This window comes from Cherax quadricarinatus, chromosome 50 (assembly GCF_038502225.1).
Source record: "Cherax quadricarinatus isolate ZL_2023a chromosome 50, ASM3850222v1, whole genome shotgun sequence".
NCBI classification, from domain to species: domain Eukaryota; kingdom Metazoa; phylum Arthropoda; class Malacostraca; order Decapoda; family Parastacidae; genus Cherax; species Cherax quadricarinatus.
In genome coordinates, this window is record NC_091341.1 from 24251090 (window position 1) to 24273335 (window position 22246).

The following is a 22246-nucleotide window of genomic DNA, read 5'->3' on the forward strand; positions in this document are numbered from 1 at the left end:
AGAGAGTTCCGGGGGTCAATGCCCCCGTGGCCCGGTCTGTGACCAGGCCTCCTGGTGGATCAGAGCCTGATCAATCAGGCTGTTGCTGCTGGCTGCACACAAACCAACGTACGAGCCACAGCCTGGCTGATCAGGAACCGACTTTAGGTGCTTGTCCAGTGCCAGCTTGAAGACTGCCAGGGGTCTGTTGGTAATCCCCCTTATGTATGCTGGGAGGCAGTTGAACAGTCTCGGGCCCCTGACACTTATTGTATGGTCTCTTAACGTGCAACTTCTTGTTATTGCCTTAAAAGGAAACAAGAAGAGCTAACATCACAATAAGTTTAACTTCCAACTATAACATCCTCATCCCTCCTTCAGGACTCAAGTCCAGCTTGTCATATCACAGGTGTGAAAGGATACCCTTCATACCTGCAATATGGAAAAGTAATGAAGTAAAACAGTGGTACGCCATCTCTCCTCACAACTCACTCTTGGGGGGACTCTTGAATCATTTCCCCTTAACTAGATACTCACCACTTTGGTACAGTAATACATTATTCACTCTTATACAGTTTTAAGAAGGAAAAAGTGAATACTATCTTTCACAGTCACAATTTATTAATACTTAATTACTTATTACAAAAGTGTATTTGGTTAATTAGAAAGGGGTTTGATACTAAGATATCAGGAAAGATACCATACAAGATATTCGAGATGGGGGAATACTATAAACCCCAAAATCTAGTAGATCAGTCAGACCCCTAGCCCCAGATCCCAGGACCTCGCACAGGCTCTCCCCTAAGTCCTTGACTCCTCATTGCTCCAGCTTATAAGTCAAGCTTATGCTTTCCTTAGTTCAGGTCTTCCCATGGGAGCTCTATCATGTGCTTGCTCATAGACCTGGGATTCTGAAACCAGAGCAAGGATATCAGGCATTTGCACTCAGACTCTTACCTTCATAAGCAAGAATTGAAGAGTCTCAAGAAATCACAGGCTAATTTATTTCCCTTAATCTCTTCATAAAAGTTACCTTGCTCACCTTTTAACCGTCTCCCACATAGGCCTAAGGTATTGATGCCAGTGCTGTTCACATAGATCTGTTTTAATCACAGCATCCTCAAATATGCTCTGAGCAGTAAATCATGGCCTAGACATGAGAAAATGGATCTTTGCAATAGGTGATTACAGTATATTAAAAAAAAATCCTCCTTCATGCATTGTATGATGGGATAAACAAACCTCGGAACTTGTTTGTACTTAAGTCATGTTGGCATGGGAAGCCACAACTAATGACTTCACATGCCAGCAATCCTTCCACCACCAAAAAGTCTACCAGTATATAACACTACATCCATTAGGATAAACTAATTTTAAAAGTATTTTTTTTTCAATGTATCAAATATAACAATTATTAATAAGAGACATGTAAATCAAAATCATGGTATGATATAATTAAGTTATGGACACATTTAAATAAAGCATTTGTATCTAAAAGATTTATTCACCATAGAACATGACACCATATGCATTAGATTCCATAAAATTATACATAACATGTTTTAAGATGCACTTGGTTTCTTAAGACACTAATTTAAAAAAGAAATCTTAACATTATACAAAACAAACTTAGTTAATAAACCTAACTATAAACTTAGCCATTTTTAACCCAAATGCAACTCTATTTGAAAATTAGGCTTTTCAATATTCCAAAACTCCTTATAAGCTTTTGTGTTATGTAGAAAATTTAACTCGGTGGGAGACGGCCGACTTGTTGAAAAAAAAAAAAAAAAAAAAGAATTATTTTTGAGAGAACATAAATAGGGATCTCAATAAGTATGAATATTAATGGAGCAGAATACAATGACAAAGGGATAAGGGTCATTCCAGGAATGGTGAGAGAGAAGGGTAAAAGTTTTAAATATCTGGGTGTTTGATTAGCCAGCAAGCATGTGTGAGTGTTAGATTGAAGCAAGACAGTTTTTATGGCCTGATGTGCTGTTGGAGTGTAAGCAAAGTATCATTTATAAAAGGATTCAGGGAAAACTGATTAGACAGACTTTGAGTCCTGAAGATATTTCATTTGAATTATGTCTGCACACTTGTGGCAAGATAGGTATTCAATCATTAATGGTGAATGTGTTTCCCATTCTTTTGAGTTACCCTAACTTGTTGGGAGACAGCTGGTGTGATAAAAAAAAAAAGGAACTTTTCATCATACCTGTGTATAATTTTAATGAGCAGCACTGAACAACCCATGCTCTTTTATGATTTTTTTTTAAAATTGGCCATCTCCCAAGGAGGTAGGGTGACGTGAAAAATAAACACTTTCACCATCATTTACACTATTACCATCTTGCCAAAGGCGAGCAGATACAACAGTTCAGATGACAATCCAAATAGCAAATAGCCCCACCCCTTCTTTAGAGTGCAGGCATTGTACTTCCCACCTCCAGGACTCGGGTCCAGCTAACCGGTTTCCCTCAATCCCTTCACAAAATGTTACCCTACTCAAACTCCATATGACTAACTATTCAAACCCACTTCATACAAACTTGCTACCCTAAAAATTTTTTCAACACTAAAACATTTTGGGAGAGACCCCCTGCTAATGCCCATGAAAAAAAATCGTGTTAATTAATTTTCTACATACCACCAAAAAGCCTGGGTGATATATGAACACCAAAATGAAGAAATGAAATATTAATATCGTATCAAATACCATAATGCTGTTGGCAGACTATCCTCATTTTCTTCACATTGATGGTGTTATATTAGCACCTATAAGATATGTGATAACATAGGTGCCCCTTCTCTTATCTAAATATCCACTTTGTAACCAAATACTGTGCAATATTTATGTTCTGAACTTACTTTACGAAAGGAACATATATTTATGGTAAATTTAAGTATTTCTTTTTTATTTCTAATCACAATTCTTACCTACCATACTGCCATCACCTTCAGCTAGATTATCAATTTTCACATCATAATTCTCAGCCTTTTCATCACTACAAACATTTTTAGCCTCATCATTGTCATCTTCATCACTGTCGCTCTTACCCTCATTACTGTCATTGCCAAATTCATCACTGTCATCACCATCTTTGTCTTTGGTGTCATCGTTTCTTTCATTATCACTTAGATGCTTCCCAGTGCAACTATCAATGCTTTCTTCCTCCTTAGTACCATTATGCTTGGTACCTTCATCTTCCAAAGCTGCTTGTCTCTCTCCATCCAGCTTCAATAATGAAATAGAAAATAGTAGTTAAAACTAAGACATATACTGAGCTGCACAATACTTTATAATGTATGATTCAAATATTCTACCAGAAAATTGAACTACAGGTAAAAGTCAGCATTCAGAACAATACACATTTATGGATATGTAGTCACAGATATCTCACAAATTATTTATCAACATTATTCCATTCTCAAAATACTGAGTTATAACTGCACTTGATAATTTCTCATATAACCTTCATGTCCACCAAGAGAACCCCAGGTAGTACTGTGATTGAATATTAGAGAAAAGATAATTTCACAAGTATTTGATATCCTTCCTAATTTTGATATTCATGAGGCAGGTTAGGTGTCAAGTTGTTTCATAATACTATAATCTTTTCTTCAGACAAATTAATGATATTAAATTTAGCATTCAAACGCCTGAACTTCAACTATACATGCAAACAATTTTAAGTTCTAGTTTTAGTGCTCAAAATGCTCTGAATAACCAGGGGCTTTTAAAATCATAAAATAATGTCACCTAATTTCCTCATGGGAAAGTGGAGAAGAATTCTTCATCTGTAAGCCATGTGTGTTGTAAGAAGTGACTAAAATGTTGGGAACAAGGTGCTAGTAACCCTTTCTGTATAAATTGCTAAATTTAAAAAAATGGAAAACTTTCATTTTTCTTTTTGGGTCACCCTGACTCAGTGGGTTATGGCCAGTGAGTTGAAAGAAAGAAGAATTTTGTGACAATTATGTACTTTCTGAAATTCAAATGTTTGTTTTCAATAATAGCAAACTACTAACAAGTGGGGTAAAATAAAGTTAATTAACAAGGATAAAGATCACACAGGAGCAACACATTTCCTATTACATAACTGCCTGGCTAAGTGACTTTCTACCCCATCCAGTACTGGCTTTAATACCAGAAAATTTCCTCTGCCTGTGCATATACAGTATACACTTTATACACAATCTAAATTGTTTCAAAGTGTTAAATCCACTAAAAAGCAAAATTAGACTAATACATACTTTTATTTGTCTTTCAAGTGAGCTGCATGCACTTTGGTCGACTGGTTTCTTCTTAACTGTAAAGTTGTCCTTTGTGACTTCAATATTCTCTCCTTGGATACAGTAATTTTTAACAGCCAAAGCTTCATTGGCATCAACTAAATTAGCAAATGTTATATGTCCAGTACTGAAAAAAAATGGGAGATCAAATGTGTGATGAAAATACAGTAGGCAGTTTACTAGCTATATAATAATTGAAATGGAAAACAAAATAAAATGCCACAATATTCTGGAAATACTAGGTAGTAGGTTGGTAGACAGCAACCACCCAGGGAGGTACTACCATCCTGGCAAGTGAGTGTAAAATGGAAGCCTGTAATTGTTTTACATGATGGTAGGATTGCTGGTGTCTTTTTTCTGTCTCATAAACATGCAAGATTTCAGGTACATCTTGCTACTTCTACTTACACTTAGGTCACACTACACATACATGTACAAGCATATACAGTGGACCCCCGCTTAACGATCACCTCCAAATGCGACCAATTATGTAAGTGTATTTATGTAAGTGCGTTTGTACGTGTATGTTTGGGGGTCTGAAATGGACTAATCTACTTCACAATATTCCTTATGGGAAAAAATTCGGTCAGTACTGGCACCTGAACATACTACTGGAATGAAAAAAGTTCGTTAACCGGGGGTCCACTGTATATATATACCCCTCTGGGTTTTCTTCTATTTTCTTTCTAGTTCTTGTTCTTGTTTATTTCCTCTTATCTCCATGGGGAAGTGGAACAGCATTCTTCCTCCGTAAGCCATGCGTGTCGTAAGAGGCGACTAAAATGTTGGGCGCAAGGGGCTAGTAACCCCTTCTCCTGTATATATTACCAAATTTGACAGGAGAAACTTTCGTTTTTCCTTTTGGGCCACCCCACCTCAGTGGGATACGGCTGGTATGCTGAAAGAAGAAGATTCTGGAAATAACATCAATAGTACCATATAGTACCAGAATGTGAAAATGCTAACTGTAAAGATCTTGAAAACAAGAACTGTAAATGTGGTGAGTGAAAAAGCACAGTGTAACTTTTAATACAAGGCTCAAGATTATCTTAGGAGCAATTTCTGCACATGTGACAACAGTGCTAAAAAAAGATCTAAGATTTTGATGCCAAATATAGGAATGTTGGTAATACCTACCTTACACATTTATTTCCTTGCATATATTTAACTATTTTAACACTTTTGGCTTTGTTAAAAGAGTTGATTAAATCTCTCTCGGTTGTGTTCTTTGGTAGACCTTTTACAAACAATCTGAAAGGAAATTAAAATATAAATACAAAATATAAAATATGTACATTATAAACTTTGTATATTATTTACACTACAGTGGCCATTTTCCACTATTACTTGCTTCTTAGCTGTCTTTCCAGAAGGGCAACACATCATCCTTCAATATACTACAGGGACATCTTTATTACTGCTACAATGCTTTATCCAGGGCTGGACTTTATCAATTATACAAAAAGCAAGCAGATATCACTATCTTGTAAAGCAAACAAGCACCCTGAGGTCAAGCTCGAGAGCAGTTACAGGGGAGGTCAAAGGTGAGGTAAAGGGAAAGGTCCAGGGGTAATTTCAGAGCAATAAGGTGAGGGGGACCAGGGATGGGTAACACTATTAATATAAGAATCATGGATGTTTATATTGGGTCCAGCAGGCATGCACATTACACTGTTTTGCTCAAATGTCTCAGTAAGATGAATGGCTGCCACCAGGATTCTATTTCATTCTATCCTCCTAAAACAATTGCTGAGCTACTCCCCAGTTCATGACGTGGAAGGGTAGTCTGAGGTGGACGACACATGTGCTGTTAGGTGATGCAGGATGGATGATGCATATTATTGTGCCAATTCTTTGGGCATTAAGTCTAACCTATATTGTTTCTCATAATTATGTTTTTTGTCAATAGTTCTGAGGATGCTGTGGGTTAGTCATGATGTATTTAGTTTCTTTATGTGACCTGTTTAGTTTGTTTACTGGATAGGTTTTGAATTTTTGTGTAGAAAGTTTATTAATGTCTTTTACAGTGTATATTATGCCTACTAAGTAAGCTAAGAGGTTTACCTATTATTTTGCCATCTTGAACTCAGCAATGGCTGAAATTACCTAGATTTAGTCTGCACTTTTCTCACAGTGAGTAAAACAAGTCCTGGTGGTTTATTTTTTTTTTTAATTTTAGCCACTTATTCAAATGAATTCTTGTTTATTCATATGGCAGCCTTGACAAGGACTTTTTTTTATGGTGCCATTAGGAACTAGCCACTGGTTTGCTTAATTTACATGCTCCTCTTTCCTGAAGGGAGGTTACTTTGTGATGGTAAGGGGGCTGTCGATGCAAGAAATTAGATCTGTCCTCCCATTCCTGTAGGTGCTGTATGGCTCTCTACAGGTTTAGTGTTTCCCCTTGAATATAATGATGTTAATAATACTGTATGTGTAGGTAGTAGGTTGGTAGACAGCAACCGCCCAGGGAGGTACTACCGTCCTGCCCAGTGAGCGTAAAACGAAAACCTCTAATTGTTTTACATGATGGTAGGATTGCTGGTGTCTTTTTTCTGTCTCATAAACATGCAAGATTTCAGGTACGTCTTGCTACTACTTCTTACACTTAGGTCACACTACATATACATGTACAAGCATATATATATATACAGTGGACCCCCGGTTAACGATATTTTTTCTCTCCAGAAGTATGTTCAGGTGCCAGTACTGACCGAATTTGTTCCCATAAGGAATATTGTGAAGTAGATTAGTCCATTTCAGACCCCCAAACATACACGTTCAAACGCACTTACATAAATACACTTACATAATTGGTCGCATTCGGAGGTGATCGTTATGCGGGGGTCCACTGTACATACACCCCTCTGGGTTTTCTTCTATTTTCTTACTAGTTCTTGTTTTTGTTTATTTCCTGTTATCTCCATGGGGAAGTGGATCAGAATTCTTCCTCTGTAAGCCATGCATGTTGTAAGAGGCGACTAAAATGCCAGGAGCAAGGGGTTAGTAACCCCTTCTCCTGTATATATTACTAAATGTAAAAGGAGAAACTTTCGATTTTCCTTTTGGGCCACCCCGCTTCAGTGGGATACAGCCGATGTGTTGAAAGGAAGAAAGAATACTGAATGTGTCTCTCTAATATGTGCAGGATTCATGTTGTACTGTACATGTATTAAGTTTTCACGACTCATGAAATCGTAATGACATGATTGCAAACAAACCATACCATGGGTGGGATTAGAACCCATGATCAGAGTCTCAAAACTCAAGACCGTCGCGTTAGCCACTGGGCCAGCTAGCTTCAATAAGATTCATCCAACTAGGTATATTTATACACCACAGGAAAGTTAAATGAATCTTATTGAAGCTAGCTGGCCCAGTGGCTAATGCGACGGTCTGGAGTTTTGAGATTCTGATCGCAGGTTCTAATCCCACCCGTGGTATGTTTTTTTTTTTTTAAATTTTCACTTGGCTCTTAGGAACGAAAAACAAAGCTCTTCTTCCAAACAGTTACTAAGCTGTAATTGCTCCATTACATCTCTTTGCTGGATGGCTATTTCTTTTTTGTTTTGTGTTAAGATCCTGGATATGTTTGGATTCATGCTTAGTGGCCCAGGCAGCTTAATCTTATTGGGCAGTTTTGCATAGTTTCTAGTTTGGTTATTGTATTTGTTTAGTTAGATACTAGATCTTGTAGCTGTGTGCAATTATTTTAAAGTGATAATTGTATCTTCTTGCAACCTATAAATGTGATTCCCCAAGGCAAATACAGTATGATTAAGAAATACAAACATAAAATAAAATAAAAATTACAACATAAGTTAGGCCAAAAAAGTATGAATGAGACAGAATCATTCAAGATATTCTATAAAATTGGTGCCTGGGGCCAAAAAATAAAATTATGTAGAAAACTGATAAGAGCAGTAGACATAACTATGCACTATATAAGAATATAAAAAGATACGAGAAAATAGAAACTGTCATTTTCTTAGTATCGTTACTGCTGAGAGCATAAGGACAACTGTAAACTGAGAAGAAAAGAATACTATTAATTTTTCTTCAAAAATAGTGGCAGGATACTGGAATGGTATACAAGATGGGGGTAATATGAGTTACAACTAATGAAATTTGCTTAAGAATTGTGTGATAAGCTGTTCATTAAGAGATGAGGAACTATGACTGCACTGTATTGTATTTCACAAAGTGCAAAATGCATATGGGTTACTCAGTACAAGGAATGGTGGTGGCTCAGTCTTACATCCACTAACTACAACAACAGTCTCTGTCCAGTTAAGATACACACCATTACTTTTGTTGCTTCACTAATTGCAAACAGGACACCACTAGCAAAGTTCTGCTCCTGTAACTATGAATAGAGAATTATAAACACACATCACCAAAACCTGCCTGGCAAGGTGCTCTCTTCTCCTCTTTTCCCAGCTGGTGGTGGCAGGAGACTCGCTTGTTTTTTCGGTTGTGCTGAAAAAGAAGATTTGTCCTATACAAAAAAACTGAAAGATTAAGAGGTAATAAGATGAATCACATTAAAATGAGCATACAATTTCAACAATAAAGAGCACAAATACTTTTTTCCTTGTCTTAGAATCAATTATGTCCCCTTATGGGTTTAGCACTGGGTTATGATTATAGTAATAATACAATATGTCCCACATTTAAACAGTTATCTGACCACATTCATCCTTGGAAACAATTGCAAATACAGTGGTACCTCGGGTTACGAATTTAATTTGTTCCAGAAGGCTGTTCGAGTGCCGATACTGAAAGAATTTGTTCGCATAAGGAATAACGTAAATTAGATTAATCCATTTCAGACCCTTACATAATTGTTCGAGTTGGGAGCTGTTCGTATGCTGAGGTACCACTGTAATATCCTTCACAGTCATTAAAATATTTGAATTTAATATATTTATGATTAACCAAACCACTTATCAATTAGTCTATTATTAACCTCGTTTATTAAACATACTACTTGTGTTGCTTACCTCCCTGACAACAAATATATTTTCCCCATACATAACCAAGCTTATACCAGATCTATACCACTGTTTTCCTGTTTTATGGACTCAGCATTCTGCTTTGTCCATAAAAAAAAAAAATTAATATCTTACATATGGGATTCAGTTTTCTCCATCTTTGAGGGTTACAGGTACAAAGTGATGAAGAATGTGGAATATCCCCTCATCCTGTGCTTTAGACATCCAAAGTTCAGTTTTTAACTTATTTGTCAGTCTCTTTGTTTTGTAAGATACCACATAGTTTTCTGAAAAAAATAGAAATATTGTCATAAAACAAATTCTCAGATCTAGGTGATAAAATGCAGTGCATACATGTTATTATTTAGTCTAAAATTTTCAGGGTACCGAGTCACATGTAACCTATCTCTATAGTTTCTTAAGTGTCTGGGAATATCCCTTGATGCCTGCAATGCAGTAAATAAAGTAAATTCTGGGTTAAGTTCCTCTATACAGAAGCACAGTTCCTACCAGGTCAGGTATCTAAGATCCTACATCTAGCTCTCACACAATGCTACTGTTCATCATGGTACTCTGCTCTATACACTGAGGTCCATGGTTTGATCCTCAGTATGGGTGAAAACATAGGATGTGTTTCCTAAGGATACCTGCTCTCCCTTTTCACAAAACCAAAAATCAAAATAAAAATGTTTATTTCCTTGTAAGGCTTACAATGTGTGGTTTACATATTTTAAATTATTAATTACAAAGAAGGTCACTAGTAACCTGGGTGTTTATCAACTGGTATGGGTCACATCCTGGGGACAAAATTAACCTAAGTTGCCCAAAATGCTCTGCATAACAAGGGGCTTTCTATACAGTAGGTCACTGATGTAAGCTAGTCAGTATAAGTTGTGTCATGTACACAAGTTGGCAAGATTCACTCTGGACCTTGGTCCAAGAGAGCATGTAGACCACAAACTGCCAAAACTAGAAAAGCTGAAAGTGACAGTAAGGTAGGCAAAATTAAACTATGCATATAAAATTGTTGGTGCTACTTTAGCATGCAGTCTACCAGCACTTTTACACTTAACCTAACCTAACTTAACCAGGTTAGGTTAGGTAGACCGCATGTTAAAAGTCAGTTCTCAGTGGAGACTATGAATATTGCAGTAGACTGCATGCTAAAGTAGCACCAAATTGTTAACTAGTGTCCAGAATACCATTTTTCATATTCTGATAAACCAAAAATCAACATTGTACTAGCAAGTGAACATAATTTTGGAGTACCCACAAGAGGTTTCTAAATCTCAAACACTATTATAGAGCAATAAATGACATGGGTTAAATGATCATGTCAAGGTCAATCTTTGTTTAACTTGAGACTAGAGCTCAAGAATAATTTATAAAGCTGCAGCGCAAAGAAAAATCCAGTCAATGTTTAATCTTGGTATGTTTTATTATGTAAATTCTTCAGCATTAAGTGCATTGTGCAATGGAGATGTGCATACATTGTGCCTATTGAAAAAAAAATGTTCTGCATACAACCTAACCTAATACTACCCGACCTAACCTAATATTACCTGACCTAACTTAACCTAACCTAATACTACCTGACCTAACCAACTATTTTATGACTGGTATAGGTAGGGTTATTAAATTCATTTATCAAAATAAAGCCCTGGTGGCTAAAGTTCTCGCTTCACACACAGAGGGCCCGGGTTCGATTCTCGGCGGGGTGGAAACATTTCGACGCATTTCCTTACACGAGTTGTCATGTTCACCTAGCAGCAAATGGGTATCTGGGTGTTAGTTGACTGGTGTGGGTCGCATCCTGGGGGACAAGACTGAGGACCCCAATGGAAATAAGACAGTCCTCGATGACGTACTGACTTTCTTGGGTTATCCTGGGTGGCTAACCCTCCGGGGTTAAAATTCCTAAGAAAATCTTATCTTAAGCTAAAGCTACATTTCATTTACCCAAAAACCTGTCAAAAATCACAACACACCTATTTAATGAAAAAAAAAGAACCTGCATAAATGAAAATTTTACTTTGGCTTTTATTACCCAAATAAACAGTTTCCACTAATCCCAATGGTCCCCAATGGAAATAAATAAATTTGGGGGTTATACTACATAATTTACACATGTTACTATGCAGATAATTGTAATTATCCAAAACTTTATAACTGTACCTAGATAAGCTTAATAATATTAGAGGAAACCATGACCAATTTTTGTTAATTAACATTAATGGAAAATACACCAGGAATACTTTTTTTTTACTTAGTAGAGTTAATATTAAGGATAATATAATTGACAGAATGTTAATTAACATGTTTAACAACGTAGTGACCACTGGGTAATTCTAGCTAAATTTACAAATCCTTTTTATGTAGCCAAATTATGTGTAAGCCCTGAAGACCACCGTAAAAAAAGTATCAAGGCCTAAATAAAAACTCACCAGAAGAAACTGCTCAAAACAGTTGTTGTTTTATAGAGGATGATAGTGGAGGAAGACAGGTGTATCAACCAGCTGTCTCCCGCTGCCTTCAAATATGTAATAATATAATAATCCAGGTAAGTTTATTCAGGTACAGGAACACGTATTATTATTATAATCAAGGGGAAGCGCTAAACCCGGAGGATTATACAGCGCCTGGGGAGGGGGATGTGGAAGGCATTCAGGCTTAATTCGGGGAACTGGAACACAGATCCAGTTCCCTAAATCAAGAGCCCCTCACCAACATCAAGGAACCTTCCTTGAGGGGACAGGAACACTTAAATACAGTTACAAGTACTATCATACATAGCATATGTGTAGATCACCCAGGATAACCCTAAAAAAGTCAAGATTGACTTATTTCCATTGGGGTCCTTGATTACAGACAATATGTTAGGTAAAAGGACACAAGTACAACTGTGACATTTTACTGTGGCAATGTTTCGCTCTCCAGGAGCTTTATCAAGGTGTTGCAAACAGTGTAGGTTAGGTTAGGTAAGGTTCGTCTGGAAACAGGACAAGTGTTTCCTGACTCCGCTCTGGACCCGTATTATTATTATTATTATAATCAAGGGGGAAGCACTAAACCCGTAGGATTATACAGCGCCTATGGGGGGATGGAAGGCATTCAGGCTTAATTCAGGGAACTGGAGCACAGATCCAATTCCCTAGATCAAGAGCCCCTCACCAGCGTCAAGGAGCCTTCCTTGAGGGGTCTGGACCCGTAGCTGGAGCTTTTGGTCATTTGACCGAGACCTTCCACTGGCTTACCCCTCCACCCCTTTAAAAATTATGGCAATAGTTAAAACCATTTGATCTAACAATACAGGGAGAGAGGGTATATATAGTGAGGTGCGCAGCTACCCTTCCTTGAGAGACATGAGAGATTTCGCTCGGATTTTTAACCCCGGAGGGTTAGCCACCCAGGATAACCCAAGAAAGTCAGTGCGTCATCGAGGACTGTCTAACTTATTTCCATTGGGGTCCTTAAGTAGACTGTAAGCCAATAATGTTAAGTTGGCCCATAATGCCTAGGCATAATAGAGGCTCTCTTTGCATTGCAACCCACTATTGTAAATACAAAATATCAATGTACTGTTTGCAAAGACATAAAATAAATAAATAAATAAAATAAGCTTCTTATAGCCTCCCGTTAAAGGTGCATATCACGCTCACTTGAAACCTTATTCTAGCCGATCTCTTGTTCTTGTCCAGACCAGAGCTTTGGTGAGATGGGTAAGGAAGAAGGATGGGTAAGGATAGAAATTTTGGAAAAGGGTGGGAGGGGGGAGAGAGGTAGGATATAAAAGGTAAGTGGCCCAACCACTTTGGTGTAATTTAAAAAGTGTACGTGAAATGATAAGGTATAAGACTAACTTTACGGGCAGAAATACTCCCCCTTCATTCCACCCTCGTCTTACCTAGACTACGGTGACTGACCACCTATATTATTCAGCCTCCCACATTACTTTCTAAACTTACATTCATCACAGGATGTCTATCTGGTGGTTTCTGTTCTTCGCCACAGTATAGAGGCGAGCAGCCCTTCACCAGACCAGCATGATAGATATTGTCCGTTCTCACTATCTTTCCACATATAGGACGATAACAGATGTTAAGGCTGCTTAAATCATCTCCCCCCCTTTCCTCTCTGTATTCTCTTGGCTTCCCTTAATTTAGAACAAAGTCACAATGACGTGACTGGAACAATACACAAGATTAGATTAGATGAGACAGTGTTCAAGAGTGACCATATGCCTGATCATATAATTTGCATTTAGTTTGGTTATCTGTGCTGTATAGCCCTTGTGGCTTAGCGCTTCTTTTTTATTATAATAATAATTGGTCATCTGTCTCTCTCAAACTGCCAGAAGTACTTGTAACCAAGCCTAAGCCTGGCCACATCATCAGTCTGTCTGTTCACATTGCAAGTTGCTCAATAAACATTGCAAGTTGCTCCATAATACACAAATAACCCGCACGTAAAGAAGTTTACGGCCCGGTGGCCTGGTGGCTAAAGCTCCCGCTTCACACACGGAGGGCCCGGGTTCGATTCCCGGCGGGTGGAAACATTTCGACACGTTTCCTTACACCTGTGTCAGGGGCCCGAGACTGTTCAACTGCCTCCCAGCACACATAAGGGGGATTACCAACAGACCCCTGGCAGTCTTCAAGCTGGCACTGGACAAGCACCTAAAGTCAGTTCCGGATCAGCCGGGCTGTGGCTCGTATGTTGGTTTGCGTGCAGCCAGCAGCAACAGCCTGGTTGATCAGGCTCTGATCCACCAGGAGGCCTGGTCTCAGACCGGGCCGCGGGGGCGTTGACCCCCGGAACTCTCTCCAGGTAAACTCCAGGTTCACCTAGCAGCAAATAGGTACCTGGGTGTTAGTCGACTGGTGTGGGTCGCATCCTGGGGGACAAGATTAACACTAAGGAGTATATCATAGTTGTACAATAGGATAATAATTATTTCATAGTTGTACAGTAGAATATTAATTATAAATTAATCAAAATTTGTACAAGATATATTTATATTCTAAAATGCTTTTTGTGAAAACAATGATTCAATTATATTCCTGTCAACAATGGATAAAAGGTTCAAAGTGATTGTTGAAGTTATGATGTGGGAGTACATAGGTGAGTAAATGTATACTGAGTATTTAGCATTTAGTCTAGGGTGATTAAGTGGCTTTTGAGAAGAGTTTTAAATTGATTTTCAGACTGGGTTACTTTAATATCTTCTGGTAATGAATTCCATATTTTGGGGCCCTTTATGTGCATAGTTTTTTTTAGTGTGATATGGACACGAGGTATATCAAAAAGAGATCTGTGTTGTGGTCATGTGTCCAGGACATTCTGCTTAGGCTAGGTTAAGTAAGGTTCGTCAGGAAACAGGAAAACCAGTTTCTTGACGTGGGTCTGACATATGATGACCCACAGCTGGAGCTTTTGGTCAACTGATATAGGCCTTCCGCTGGCTTACCGTGTTAAAATTTGTATGGACTGCCTCCAAGTGAGTCGCCTACCCTGGCAAACTCTGTTGACACCGAGCTCTGAGGTCGGTACCTCAGCCTCACAAGTGGCTTATAGGACAGATTTTCATAAATGACTGATGTTGCAAGAAATCTCGCCTGCATGCACGTTTAAAGGGCTAACTTACTTGGTGATGTAGAGTCTATTCGGGTCTTCAACCTCCCTAAGCTTAGCCCCTTTGGACTTCCCCTCAGAAACCACGTGCAACCGGGAGCCTTAGTTCCTGCAATATTCAATCGATATTAGTGACCTGCCTGCACCTCAGAAATTCCTGTATCCAAGAGGGTGTGTATTCCCTAGTATAACTATGCAGAAACGGACACTAGCTTCTAGGTTGACAAGAGAAAGTACGTGCTAGTCATGAACTGCCGGCTGCACAAAGGACTACAGCTCAACTCACTCGCAACTTTCCCCAGACTGGCCAGAATCCTAAGAAAAAAGTGGAGGTCTTTTCTTACTGTATGGACCTCACGGAGGAGGACATCTACGGTACGTCGAGGTGCCTCCACCAGATTTCCCCAGGTATCACATGTGAAGACACGTGGGGGTGCCACCTGCTGATCACGGCACGTGTTGCTCAGATGGTGTCTAGTCAGAAGAAAGCTCTGGCGTCTTCGAGACCCGCGCCTCGTCTTTCAAACTTGGCCTGCCAGCTCTCCCTAGCTAACTTAACTAGTGTTTGCCTACATTTGGCCTATTAGTACTTGTGTTAAGGTCTTAGGTCTACATTATTATTATTATCTACAGTTGCCTCAATCCTGATATTAGTGTACTAACAGTATATACTACCTACTTCTTCCCTGAAGGTGGCCCGGTGGCTAAAGCTCCCGCTTCACACACGGAGGGCCCGGGTTCGATTCCCGGCGGGTGGAAACATTTCGACACGTTTCCTTACACCTGTTGTCCTGTTCACCTAGCAGCAAATAGGTACCTGGGTGTTAGTCGACTGGTGTGGGTCGCATCCTGGGGGACAAGATTAAGGACCCCAATGGAAATAAGTTAGACAGTCCTCGATGACGCACTGACTTTCTTGGGTTATCCTGGGTGGCTAACCCTCCGGGGTTAAAAATCCGAACGAAATCTTATCTTAAATCTATCAATTAGTACCCTCCAACCACCTTCGCCAACCCGGATGAGCGTTTGTTTTGGGTGGGTGTAAGGGCCCTCGAACGGTGTGTTTTTCCCCGTTGGGACTTCTCGGACCGAATAAGTTCCAACATACCAGTCCACCCTTTAAAAATTATGGTTAAGGTCATTCTGCGATCAAACTGAAGACAAATTTGACCGTATCCTGTTTAGTGATACAGTCAAATTATAATCTCTAGTATACAGGTAGAGATCAGTCAAAATTAAGAGCTAAAAGAAGTATAGTACAGTTTGACAAGTTAGAACCTGGTCTGAACTCTTAAATACAACCAAATTAAGCTTTACAAAGTTATTACAAGCAATTATTATAATCAGAACTAAGCGCCAAACCTACCAGGGTCAGCGATATTACAATACATAACCCCCCAAATTATTCCTTGTGCAAATTAATATTAGAGACTGTCAGCCTGGTCTGTAAAAAATTATCATGTACTTAGAAATTAACTATTATAATTGAAATTATATTTTTACAACTTCATGCATACTTGAAAGCACTTAAGCGCTGGGCTGGCCAATCATGGGAGAGTACTTAGTCACGTGACACGTCTGGCCAATCAAAGATTTTATTGCAGTTTTTAACCCAAGAGTTATCCACAGAAGATAACCCAAAGTCCGCGTATGAGGGGAGGGCAGTCTTATTACCATTGGCGTCCTTTAATCATGCCCCATCCCCAGAGTGCGTCTCACAACGTCCAGGTACCTACTTACTGTTATGTGAACAGCGGCAAGGAAACTTGTCCGAATTTTATTCAATTCCGGGGCGCGCTGGGTCACTCACTGTGGATTATAATAATGGGGGAGCGCTAAACCCGTAGGATTACACAGCGCACGTTGGAGGGGGGGGATGGAAGGTATTCAGGATCGTTTCAGGGAACCGGAGCACAGATCCAATTCCTTAGATCAAGAGCCCCTCACCAGCGTCAAGGAACCTCCCTTGAGGGGCACAGTCGGTGGAAATTAAATAATGAAAGCGCTAAACCCAAAAGGGTCGTACAGAGCAGTTTTAATTAAAAATAATGTACTTACAAAAATAAACAGCGCTAAACCCATAAGGTCACAGCTCCCATCCCATGGATAACGAGCACAAGTTTGATCCGACGATAGAGGGTAGGGCCAATTCCCTGGATCAAGAGCAATATAGTACCTCAAGTAGCTTTAGTGACCTTCCTGTGGAACAATATCTTATCAGAACGTCCCGAGTCAAGCCGGTATCTTTGTACGCTGAAATGCAAACACATTATTAAAAACTCTTGTCCTCCATCTTTGTTTTTGGTAGTGATGCTCGAGTGATTATTATCATTGTTATGGACTCTTGGCTCAAATTCCCACCAACCAGAGATCGGCGGGAACCGATCTATTATCCATCTGTACAGTGATAGTTACAGAGCTATTAAAAAGTTGTACATAGTTTACATTCAACACTTGGGCGTTAAAAAAAAAAAAAAAGTAGGCCCCCCCCCTTTCCTCCCACAAGATTCTCAAATTTTCGTACCTTATAGTCCGGAATTCATTAACTAAATTTCTTTCCTGTTTAAGCATTTCATAGCTAGAATGTGTATAATTATCATTACCCATCATTAAAATGTTTAAGAATTATTCAAATACGTTATTAAATTTGTACAGTTGGTTATTAATTTATACATCAAAAAAATTATAGCACCGAGCACCTCTTCTCGGTGCTTAGTTTTTACAGGATATTGTTAATGAGATTCAAACAAGCTATTTAAAATATTTAATGGCACATTGCAAATATTGCACATGTCTGTTAAACATCCAAGAATACAACAAACAAGTTACTTAAAATGTAGTCATTGCTTAAATTTTCCTATAATTACACATGAACAGGGGATTATCAATAGAATATTTTTTTATGACTAATTTAACATTTGCTACTCTTACTACAGTTTAACATTAAGCTCCATATTTAACCATAAAAATGATAAATATTTAAAAATTTCTTAAGTGTAAAATTAAAATTCCATGAAGTATTTCTTGCGTAAAGCAATTAAAAGACTTTCTAAATCATTCTTCGGATACTAGACTTTTCAGATGCCTATGGAACACTTTCCAAGTGTTTCCTTAAGCCTTACACTATGAATTAGAATAAAATAATATTGGTATTAGCTGCCTTTAACAATGATTACTAGACAATGATGGTATACAAGAAAAAAAAAAAGCGAAATGCATTAAAATTGCCAAACCTAAAATCCTAACTGGTGTATTTTCCATTTCTTTTACTTTATTGCACCCAAACTTAACACCCATAGCACAAGTATGGCATGACCAGCCATCAAATTGCCATACTTGGGGGAGCAGTAACTGCTTGAAGAGATTCGGTAATAAATTATTTTAATAGTTTAGGCAAAATAGCTGCAAAGACACTAAAAATGATTATTTGCCAATTAATATTTTGTGGTATAACTCTGGAATTTTGTTTTAGTGGGTATTAATAGTTTAGGGCTATACTACATAGTACTATATAAAACTAATAATTCAAAGTATACTACGTTTAGGCTTTCATACCAGTTATCTTTCTAGGTTATTAATATCTTGAAGGTGAAACAGAGAATTTTAATATCAGTATTTGCATCTTTCAGCCTCCACACAATTGGATACCGCCTCTGCAAAGGTAATGAAAAAAATATTAAATCATTAACTCAATATGCCAAAGGATTGAATTTAGGAATTAATTTTTATATATGTTACAAAACAAATTCACCGAAACTAAATGCTAGTGATAAATGTAACAATAGAGCACTGTAGGTGATGCGAGCCTACACAAGTTTCGTAGACAGGATCTAGTTCTCAATTAGTCGAAAGCTTTAATAGAAATTATAAAAAACTTAAGATAGCATGCAAAATTACCCTCATCCAAAAATTCTGAATTTGCAGGGGATAGGTGAAGGTTGTGGGTGTGTTTTGTGCTAAGGGACACTCGAGGTAACCATTGCAGCCATCGGCATCTTGGCCAGGTAAGGGCATTTCGACCCAAGTCTTCCAGGCCACACTGCTCTGCACTGCATTCACGTTGATTTCTGATTAAAATCATTGTGCATTATATTTTTGAAAGTAGAGTATTTAGTAGAAATATTATAACTAATTCATTTCCACATTCACACCTTTGTGTAGCAGATGCCTCCCCCCCGTCCTAATAATTTGTATTTTATAGCAACCATGTTTGATTATTAAACAAGAATGTAAACACCATGATTTAACTAAGGCATACTGTGGCTCAATTCGATCCCCAGCATTGGTGGAAACCTTGGAGTTTCCTTAAACACCTACTGTCTCTGTTCTAGCAATAAAATATGCAACTGTTAACACTGTTCTGGGTCGCATCCTCAGGGACAGATTAAGGCATCCCCATGGAAATAGCCCCTTACGGAACACCCGACTTGGGTTATCCTGGGTGGCTAACTCTCCGGGCTAAAAGCCCGAACAAAACTATGGATTTCTACCACGAGAATTTAAATAAATTTATTCCTAATATAATATTTACTACAAGTAAATGTAAAAGGTATACATGCCTAGCCGACATCAATGACATTTTGCTATATAGAAAGTCCTTGTGATGCTGAGCATTTCGGGCAAATTAGGTCAATGTCCCAGGATGCGACCCACACCCACACTATCAAGCACGTCAAGAAATTAGAGAAAGTGCAAAGGTTTGCGACAAGGTTAGTTCCAGAGCTAAGAGGAATATCCTATGAAGAAAGGGTAAGGGAAATCGGCCTGACGACAATGGAGGACAGGAGGGTCAGGGGAGACGTAACGACATAAAATACTGCGCGGAATAGACAAGGTGGACAAAAACAGGATGTTCCAGGGAGGGGACACAAACAATAGGTTACAATTGGAAGTTGAAGACTCGGACGAGTCAAAGGGATGTTAGGAAGTATTTCTTCAGTCAGATGTCAGGCAGTGGAATAGCCTAGAAAGTGACGTAGCGGAGGCGGGAACCATACATAGTTTTAAGACGAGGTTTGATCAAGCTCATGGAGCAGGAAGAGAGAGGACCCAGTAGCAACCAGAGAAGAGGCGGGGCCAGGAACTAGAACTCGACCCCTGCAACCACAAATAGGCGACTACACCAGTCGACTAACACCCAGGTATCCATTGTACTGATGGATGAACAAACAGGTGTGAAGAAACGCGCCGAATGTTTCTACCCTGGCTAGGAATCGAAGCCAGACCCTCGCGTGTGCAGCGAGAGCTTTAGCCACCAGAGCCTTGTATCTTCATTTCCAGGTCTTCGGTCCCCATTTTTTCCCCGAGCCAATATTTACTCTCTATGCTACTTAGTTAAAAGTAGTCTAATTTGGCTCTTGGTTTCCAACCTAAATATAACAAGGCCCCAAGTTTTCAGATTGCTCAATATATACAAAAACCCTAAGTTGCTATTCTTTGATTATAATTTTCAAAACCAGCAGTTACTCAAAACGGCTCTCATTCTAGCAATTTATCCTTTCTATACAAATTACATTTACTTAAATATCAATTAGTATAGTTTAATATCTTATGTACCCTATACCCACCCTGTAGGCGGTAGTCAAAAAATTACAGAGGTGCATAATGGGTCCAGGGACTGGGCCGCAAAGTTTTGATAGCCTAAGTTATAAAGGTAATTAACCATTCACACATCTGCAGCTGATTACAATGGCAATGAGTTTTTAATGCAATTAGCTTTATTACAGTGAGCAGTCAGGGTATTTTTCCCCAGAATGGTTTGTAATGTACCACTGTGGATAAAATACTTTGACATATCTAACATTTCTGAGCGAGTTATCCGAATTTATTAATTTTAATCAAATAACAGATACTTTTTATTGTGTAACACTTCCAGTGGATAGAACTTGGTGCTAACCGATATATACAGCAATACAAGAAGAATTTTGGCCTAACAAGACCGAACTTACGGGGTGTGAAGTTTGCCCATATGCTGTAAGTCTGCCCCTTAGTTAATGTACAGGTCTCTCTCTCAAAGCTGCTGCAATTAACCTTTATGGCACTGGGTCCCGGTATACCTGCCAAAAAAATACGCATTGAAGTCGTGCATTAGACAAAATTAGAAAAATACATGTGGAAGGAAGGTCAGATGTATAGTATGCAAGGTCATCCTACAACGTAGGAGGTTAACCTGGCCACAGTTCTCTCTCTCTCTCTCTATATATATATATATATATATATATATATATATATATATATATATATAGAGTGGCGTCTAGAAAAGTGATTCTAGGCAATGGTGCCAGGATAAATTCTCACCATGTATCAGTACGCTTGTTACTGTCGTATGCTTATCAGGTGGTAAAGGGATCTTCGATCTAAGAAATTGTACTTTCTAGGATAACTGTACAAGTCCTATCACCTGGGGAAAATAGGAGGTAGTCAGGTTCAATCCAAGGAAAGAGGTAAAGTATGATTTCTTCGATCAAAAGCTTCACCGGGAACGCCAAATTTTCCTCACATTCCCAATTTTATTCAGGAAGCGCTAAACTAAAAATTACAACGCCTAAGAGAATTTGGAGTTAGGTTAGATCTAAGGAACAAAGTCAGGTCCAATTCTTTGGATCAAGAGTGCATCACCACTGCCTAGGAAGCCCCCTTAGAAGAGGGGCGTGACCAACCAACTCATTAAAAATAATAATTACAATACCTCTGCAGCTTCTGAACGGGATGTCGTATATCGTAGCCCAAGTCACCGTAACTGTACAGGCAACTAAGAAAATATACATGAACCCCATTGTTGCCGGAGACATGAGCGAGTGTACCTCTAACGTCCACTTACAGTCACCTCCAACTCTTGACTGGTCAAGCTGATGGTGTGTCAGCTGTGCTTAGGCACATCTTAAGTTCTCCTTGCATCCGAAACCTTTTCCATATTTAATATAACAGCAATAATATGAATTCAAATAATATTCCTTAGGTTTATTTGCTTAGTATTAAAAGTATACGTTTTTCATATTGTGTAAAAAACAGAAAATAAGTAGGGTTGTAAAATTTTGTTGCATTTTGATGAAGATTGAGTCAAAGTCATAGACAGAAAACACACAATGACGTAGGTGTTTGTTGGTCAGCCAATGGTAATGCTCCTTCCGGAGGAAGTTTAGATGAAGTCAGTGTCTTCAATCCTATCCCAGTGTGTTCAGTCCTATCCGTAGCCAGCAATGTTCATTGTATCCACGCGAGTGTATTGAACATAATACTGAGCCCTTATTTGCCTTGTCTTCACTAATTTAGATTTTATTAATATAATAAGGTATAACCGCACACTGCTACCCTGATCTTGTTTGACAAGGTTAGTAAGTTTA

The 22246-nt window shown here is 38.6% G+C and overlaps 2 protein-coding genes across 6 annotated transcripts; both read right to left on the minus strand.

The window, feature by feature from the left end:
- Nucleotides 1–582: 582 nt before the first annotated feature.
- Nucleotides 583–15997, minus strand: LOC128695459 (uncharacterized). Of its 5 annotated transcripts, none has more exons than XM_053786099.1 (6): nt 15908–15997; nt 9408–9559; nt 8686–8757; nt 5416–5529; nt 4240–4405; nt 583–3220 (listed from the first exon to the last, which is right to left on the minus strand). In XM_053786099.1, the coding sequence occupies exons 2-6, from the start codon at nt 9428–9430 to the stop codon at nt 2906–2908; spliced, it is 690 nt and encodes a 229-aa protein (XP_053642074.1). In that variant the 5' UTR covers nt 9431–9559; nt 15908–15997; the 3' UTR covers nt 583–2905. The 5 variants fall into 5 exon arrangements, with proteins under 5 accessions (XP_053642074.1, XP_053642073.1, XP_053642075.1 ...); XM_053786098.1 differs by having other exon boundaries at nt 15897–15979; XM_053786100.2 differs by lacking the exon at nt 15908–15997 and adding an exon at nt 14917–15008.
- Nucleotides 15998–17652: 1655 nt separating this feature from the next.
- LOC128695460 (NPC intracellular cholesterol transporter 2) lies at nt 17653–21757 on the minus strand. Its single transcript, XM_053786101.2, has 4 exons — nt 21592–21757; nt 20852–20959; nt 18801–18970; nt 17653–18556 (listed from the first exon to the last, which is right to left on the minus strand). The coding sequence occupies exons 1-4, from the start codon at nt 21692–21694 to the stop codon at nt 18470–18472; spliced, it is 468 nt and encodes a 155-aa protein (XP_053642076.1). The 5' UTR covers nt 21695–21757; the 3' UTR covers nt 17653–18469.
- Nucleotides 21758–22246: the final 489 nt, after the last annotated feature.

What these genes read in the sequence shown, in the direction of transcription:
- LOC128695459 (XM_053786099.1), bottom strand. Translation starts at nt 9,430, where the DNA reads ATGGAGAAAACTGAATCCCATAT. An exon ending in GAGAAAACTGAATCCCATAT is followed by an intron (nt 8,758 to 9,407) that starts GTAAGATATTAA and finishes CTTCTTTTTCAG; the next exon opens with CACAACCGAAAAAACAAGCG. An exon ending in CAAGGAAATAAATGTGTAAG is followed by an intron (nt 4,406 to 5,415) that starts GTAGGTATTACC and finishes ATTTTTTTTCAG; the next exon opens with TACTGGACATATAACATTTG.
- LOC128695460 (XM_053786101.2), bottom strand. Translation starts at nt 21,694, where the DNA reads ATGTCTCCGGCAACAATGGGGTTCATGTATATTTTCTTAGTTGCCTGT. An exon ending in CCCGTTCAGAAGCTGCAGAG is followed by an intron (nt 20,960 to 21,591) that starts GTATTGTAATTA and finishes TTTTTTTGGCAG; the next exon opens with GTATACCGGGACCCAGTGCC. An exon ending in TTCAGAATTTTTGGATGAGG is followed by an intron (nt 18,557 to 18,800) that starts GTAATTTTGCAT and finishes TTACCTTTGCAG; the next exon opens with AGGCGGTATCCAATTGTGTG.